This window comes from Cystoisospora suis (genome assembly GCF_002600585.1).
Source record: "Cystoisospora suis strain Wien I chromosome Unknown contig_910, whole genome shotgun sequence".
Taxonomy (NCBI): Eukaryota; Apicomplexa; class Conoidasida; order Eucoccidiorida; family Sarcocystidae; genus Cystoisospora; species Cystoisospora suis.
Genome location: NW_027153711.1, coordinates 2,268 through 9,100, shown reverse-complemented (window position 1 = coordinate 9,100; position 6,833 = coordinate 2,268). Strand labels below are relative to the sequence as shown.

At 43.2% G+C, this 6,833-nt stretch overlaps 1 protein-coding gene across 1 annotated transcript in view; it reads left to right on the top strand.

The window, feature by feature from the left end:
• CSUI_002173 (aaa domain protein) overlaps positions 1-5,903 on the top strand; it is a gene marked incomplete at its 3' end in the record, with an annotated part of 11,301 nt that extends 5,398 nt beyond the window's left edge. Inside the window, exons 3-7 of the mRNA XM_068062375.1 lie at positions 169-389; positions 671-847; positions 1,495-2,343; positions 3,018-4,905; positions 5,710-5,903. Of these exons, the coding sequence (XP_067925647.1) occupies positions 169-389; positions 671-847; positions 1,495-2,343; positions 3,018-4,905; positions 5,710-5,903 (3,329 nt within the window). The remainder of the gene's footprint in view (positions 1-168; positions 390-670; positions 848-1,494; positions 2,344-3,017; positions 4,906-5,709) is intronic.
• Between the last annotated feature and the right edge of the window lie 930 nt (positions 5,904-6,833).

Genomic DNA, 6,833 nt, shown 5'->3' with positions numbered 1-6,833 from the left:
TCTTTATCTATGTCTATCTATCTCTAATCTATCTATCTATCAGCCTCTCGAAGGAGATCGAGAGATCTTACCTTACTTGTCGGTTTTCTTTACGCCACTAAGGGAGACAAGAGGGTTGTGTGTGTGTCTCGTCTCTTCTTTTTTTTTCTTCCTCGTCTTTTGGTGTAGATGAGGAGGATGGCGCTAATGCTGAAGAGAGGAGAAGAATAGGAGAAAGAAATGACACCCCACGCTCGTCGGCAACGGGAGAGAAGAGGATGAGAGAGGAGGAGAGAGCAGAAGAAGAAGAAGAGAAAGAAAAAGAACAGGACAGGTATCGTGCTCTCCATGCTTTCTTAAAGAGAGGGATTCTGGATGAAGCTTATCGCCTTGCCTCGGGATTCCGCCAGGTACGAAAGAAAGTAGAAAGAAAGAGAGGACAAAACTACACAAAGGATATTCGTCATAATAGGCCAAAGTATGATCGCCACATAGATAAACTAACTTACAATACATGCTTCTAGGATACTATTTATCTATCTCTTCTCTACTCGCTACACCTCTCTATACTCTCTCTCTTCTCTCTCTTCTCTCTTCTCTCTCTCTCTTCTATCTCTCTCTCTCTCTTGGATTCTCTCTGTAGGTTTGGCGGGTGTGCATGCGCGGGTCGGTCGATGTTTTATGTGTGTAGAGCCTCGAGGCGATCAAGAGAGATGAAAGTCCAGGAGCGGAGATTCGTCTTTTGTCTTTTCATGCATCGACTCGAGAAGGAGAATTTCTTCTCGTTAATGAAGATATCCCATCTGACTGGGAGAATAGGGGAATGAGACGGCTCCTCTCTTATGCTGTCCTTGTTCCTATCGATGAGGTTAGTTGCAATAGAGTTTTATATATATATATGTGTCTTCCTCTTTCTCGCTCTTACTCTATCTCTACCGCTATCTGTATCTCTCTTTTTCTTTGGTATATATGGATGTATATGCAAGCATACATGTATATGAACTTGCGTATGTATCAGTGGGAGGTGATTTGTTTCCATAAGACATTCTCCCGCAAAATGCATTCTACGTAGTACGGTTTCCATACTTCCGTACACTTACTTATAAGTATGTATCTATCATTAATCTTTCTACTCGTAATCTATCTATCTCTCTATCGTCAAATCTATCTAGCTGTAATGTATCTATCTATTATCTCTATGTATAAGGTGAAACAGCATGGCGTCTTAAAAGCCTGTGGTAATGAGGCCTATCTTTCGACACTCTTCTACCTGTGCGTCGTCTTTCTTTCCTTTTCTCTCTCGTGATCGGTCCATCTCTTGACAGATGTCTCCCTGTCTATACACTCCTCTATGAATGAACGGCACTATCTCGATAATACCCTCTACATATTTCCTATAGAGACACACAACACATATGAAATTCTATCCATTGATATCCACGAAGCAAGAGAAAGAAAGAGAGAGAAAGAGCTTCTTCAGTCTATTTGTTCTCTCGGTTCTTTTCCTGTTAACAGGAGACAGAATCTTTGATTAAAGAGGCACGGAAGTGTCATGGAGATGTCTTCGACTATCGCCATCTCTCTCTCTCTTCTCAAGCGGCTCATCTCCCTCGAACGCCTCCATCTTCTCCACCATCCAACAAGGGCTCGTCTATCCTTACCAATTTCTCTGTCCAATCTTCTTCTTCTGCTTCACTTACCGGGAGCTCCATAGAAAGAGAGAAGAAGAGAAAGAATGAAGACGACGACGAAGAAGAAGACATAAAGAGCTTCTCCGATCATGCGAAGGTGACAAAAGCAAAGCAGGAGGAGAAGACGAAGAAGATTCTCTTAAGATCTTCAAGCGAGTCAGTTACTTCTTTCTCTTCTTCTTCTCATCCCTTTTACCAGTCGCTTGCATGCAGTAACTGTCGATGTCTCTTTTCTGTTGAACTAGATCGTCTGAGAGATTCGGAAGAATCTATCTCGTGCCCTGAGTGCCACGCCACATCGAGAAGGTCTTTGAAGGATAAAGAGGAAAGAGGAGGAGCCTTAACTCCCTCTGAAGCGGAAAGAGGAAGAAGAACAAGAAGAGAGATCGAAGTCATGAAGAAAAAGGAGAAGGAGAAGATGATCGTGAAGCGAGATTGGACGAAGGAAGGAAGAGGAGGAGAAGAAGACGTACACGAGGCGAAAGAGACGAGTAGAAGGAGAGGTGACCGAGAAGAAGATGAAGTAGGAGACAAAGAAGAAGTGTCTACGAGAGGGAGAGAAGAGAGAGAATTGAAGGGAGAAGAAGAAGAAGAATCGTCTTTACTTCAGCAAATGAGGGAAGAAGGGAGACGTCTGTGGAGACAGCTTGACGATTGGAGATATCCAAATTTCGTAAGGGCTCTTCGATTCTTTCTTTCTCTCTTTCTTAAGAAAAGCTTCTCTCTCCAAGCATGTCTCTGTCGTCGTATACACGAAATGCCATAGAATCTCCTCTTTCTCTTCCTTCACGGCTTTGACGAGGTTCTCGTACTCTTCTTCTTACTCTTATTCGGGGCGACGGTCGTTAGCAATCTATTCACATGCATGCATGCATGCACATGGATGTGCATAGAGGGTGTCTGTCTTGTGCCTGTCTGAGTGTATGTGTGTATGAAGATGTATGTATAGATGTGTATAGATCAGTATGTATCTCTATGTATATGTAGGATGTGTATGCATGAATAGACATGTACGAACATGTATGTCTGTGCATGCGGTCTTCTTGTCCTCCGTGCAAATGCATCGAGGGCGATAAGAAAACAGCCTATAGAATAGGCAACACTCCAAGATAGACCAAAGATAGGTAGATAGATCAAAGACGGACAGACTAACGACCGATGGATAGATAGATATATAGAGATTTTTCTTTCGAATGAATCGACAGTGAAGGAGAGACGGGACTTTCCTTCCCTATTCTTAGTCATCTCCTTTCTCTCTAGTCTAGTAGAGGGGTCTGTGTATATGTATGTGTGGATCTATTCACTCTCTCCATTCTCTCTTTGCTCTTTCTCTCCTGGTCTTCACAGAAAGAGAAGAAGAAGAAGGTAATTAGAGGAGAAGGAATCCATACATCTCTCACTTCTTTTTTGCCTCTTCCTCCTCCTCCTCCTCTTCATGGTCATTCTCTTTGGCTAGCCGAGATTCTTTCTCTTAAGCATGGCCTCTCCTCACTTAAGCTTAATGCACGTTTGTATCCTATCGTAACTGAAGAGGAAGAAGAAGAACACGAGGGGACTCTATCTGAAGATGAAGAAGAAGAAGCAGGAAAGACGTCTCTCTTCTCTATCTCTTTAAGACGTCCAGACGACGAACTTCTCTTCAATGTAAAACTCCATCCTTCTCTCTTTTCTTCTTCTCCTTCTCCTTCTCTCCCCCTTTCTTCTTCTTCTTCTTCTCTTCCCTTACCCGAGGAGCTCGGAGACAGGGAAGGGAAGAAGAAGAAGAATAGGCGAGGTAGAGAGCATCCCGAATCTTGTCAAAAGGAGAGAAATGAGCCGTCTCTTTGTCAAGGTGAAGATAGTAAGAGATCTTTATCTCCCTCGTCATGTATGAATGAAAGTGGTGTCTATCATAAGAGATACTATATATGGCCTTTAACGGAGGTCGTGCCTACGGCAAGTCTTCGCACTTTACGTACTCTCTTGAAGCTTCCGACCTTCTTCTCCGCCTCTTCCTCCTCCTCGTCGTCGTTCTGCTCTTCTCATGAGACATCCGTGAAAGACAGTGATCGAAGAAGAGAAGAGAAGGATGAAAAAGACGACGAAGATAAAGAAGATCATGGGAGATCTCTGCGTACTTCTCTCCTCGCAACAAGAGAAAGAGAAGATAGAGAGGGACGAGAAGAAGGAGAGGAAGTTAGTGAGATAAAGAATGATAGAAGACGTCTTCTTCCAAAAGACAAGCAACGGAGTGACAGGGAAGGTGAGGTGAAGAGAAACAAGGAAGAGAAGAAGAAGAAAGATTCGGAGGGAAAGAGAAGAGATGATGCGCCGAGGGCTCCAACGAAGAGAAAGGAGAGAAGAGGTAGATTCCAAGAGATAAGAGAAGATGAAAGAGAGAAAAATGCTATGGTGGGACAGAAATTGATCCAGAGCAATTGTATCGTCAATGACTATGAAGAGATTAACAAGACAGAAGAGGAGAACAAGAGAAACAAGAAGAAGAATAACAGGAATGAACGGATTCACTCCGAGATTCTTCTCGCCCTGACACTTCCCTCAACGCCTTCGTCTTCTTCTCTTTCACTCTCTCCTTCTTCTTCTTCTTCTTCTTCTCTTCTTTCATCTTCTCGTCCCTCCCTCCGGAGCACCTCTCTTGCCCTCCCTAGCGCATTGTCATCTTCTCTGTCGATCGCATGCAATGGATCGCCGCCACCTCTTCCAGGAGATTTTCCCTTCACTCAAAGCCCTTCTTCTTCTTCATCTCCTTCGAGCCCCGTGATGGCTTCGTCTTCTTCTTCTTCCTCTTTACGTGCATCGAAGTTATCTCGGGGATCTCCTTCTCTTTCAGATTCGGTGGCTCGGCTGTCGTCTCGTAATGAAGAGAAAGAAGAAGAAAAGGAGAAAAGTTTCTCCAGAAGCCCCTCTATCATGCAACAAGATGATAGTGAAGAGGCCGAGTCACTAGCAGAGAATTTCTATCAAACAGATCTCACGAAAGCAACGCCGCCTCTTTTTGTATCAAGAGATTCCTCCTCGTCGTCTTCTTCTCTTCGCTCTTCACTCCATCTCCCCCACAACAGCCATCATGTCGAGCCAATCGATGCTTTTTCGTGTGTCGATTCAGAGAGGGGGAGATCGTCTAGCGAGGAGACAGCAAAAGAGACTCCTTCCCTTCCATTGTTAACGAAGTGCCAGAGAGACATTATCCATCATGTCCTCACATCTTCTTCTTCTTCAGTGATTCTGATCCAAGGTAAAAAGAGTAAAGGAATGAAGCTAATCTTCTTCTTTTAACCCTTCTGTGTCTTACCGATGGATGACGCATAGATGGTATTCTACAGATGACTTGTCGTAGATGTGCAAGAGAAACAGAAAGAACACCAGGAAGAAGAAGAAGAAGGGACAGAAGAAAAAGACAGAAAAGCAAAGAAGAAATGGAGTCTAGAGGCGAACATAGAGTATACGTGATTGACAGAGAGAGGGGGGGGGGGTAACACCGAGATGTCAAGTGGCTGTGAAAGGCAGCGTCTCTTGTCTTTCTTTTTCTTTCCATCGCGAGCTTCTTCTTTTCAAGTTAATTTCTTCTTCCAAGATGAACTCATAGAAAGTCAATCCATTCTATGCAGGGGAATGGCATTGTCACAATGCTGTCTCATTTCTTTCGACTTTCTGTCTCTATGCAGATACGCGTGAGAAAGTGATAGACAGGGAGCAACTGTCGAGGATCGTTTCCCTATGTATGTAGGTTATGCTGGCGGTTTTCCTCTAGACTCCAAGACAACTCCATACATCGCACCCTCAGCTTCTTTCTCTCTCTCTATCTACCATGCATGCTCATATATACAGATAGATAGATAGACAGATACACGCGGGTGCACAGATATATATATATATATGTCCTCATGATATATGCATTCATGTACACGTCTTCTGTACGTATCTATCTGCCTATGTATGTATCTCCGTCGGAAGTTCTGCTGTGTTGATATGCAAATCTAGGAGAAGAAGGAGAGGCTAGGTTCTCATCTTCTTCTTCTTTTTGTGGATTCTTCTGTAGGCCCACCGGGGACAGGAAAGACGACGGTGGCTGCATCGATACTCAAAGGCTGGTCGATGGGTCTCGATGGAGACAATCGATCTCCTATCTTTGCTGGGACTGGCACCATAGCAGCCCTGAATGCGCTACGCATGCAACTCGACACTCTCGGTAAGAAGAAGAATATCAATAAGGAAATCTGTAGGACTCTGTAGACACGTATGCGTGTTTAGATTGCGGGGGTATCTTCCTTCCCATCTCTTCTATGTGTGAGAGTGATGCCTGACTAGCCATAGAAGTTGGGAGCTAGGCTAGACAACTCGATGTCTAGACAAAATAAGACTAGAGACAGATGTGTGGCACACCCAGCTGACCCCGTCCGTCTTCTCCCCCCCCCGCTATCTCATCGAACTGAAAATTGTTTACGCAGAGTACTCATATTGATAGGTATCTTGAATATCGAGTTAACGTAACGGTAGATAGATCAAAGGGAGATAGATAGATATTTAAAGATAGATAGATAGATTTAAGGTAGATAGATAGATAGATGAAGATAGTTAGATAGGTAGATTAGTGATAGACAGATAGCTAAAGATAGATAGATAGATTAAAGATAGATAGATAGATAGATAGATTAAAGATAGATAGATAGATAGATTAAAGATAGATAGATAGATAGATTAAAGATAGATAGATAGATTAAAGATAGATAGATAGATGAAGATAGATAGATAGATAGATCAAAGATAGATCAAAGATAGATTGAAGATAGATTGTATATTAGGTGAGAGAGATTATGTGAATCGGCAAGGACATACACCAGACACCCTAGCATCTGTCTACTGAGGAGTAGTCAACGGCCGCGTGGATCTTCATCTTTTCTTCATTCCTTCCTGTGGCTGATGGTCTATCTCTCTTTCTTGCCCATCCTCTTCCAGCTGTATATACACTTCACTTCAGACGCTCTTCAGCTATACAGTTGTCTCCACTTTACTATTGCATGCGTGGACTTTCGTCTAGTTTCGAAGGATTTCTTTCCTCTCATACCTCCTACCTAGCTCTGGATTCTTCGGATGACGGGTCTTACACTCCCTCTTGTACTAAGTATCTGTCCATACATATTTATGTATATGTATACATATATA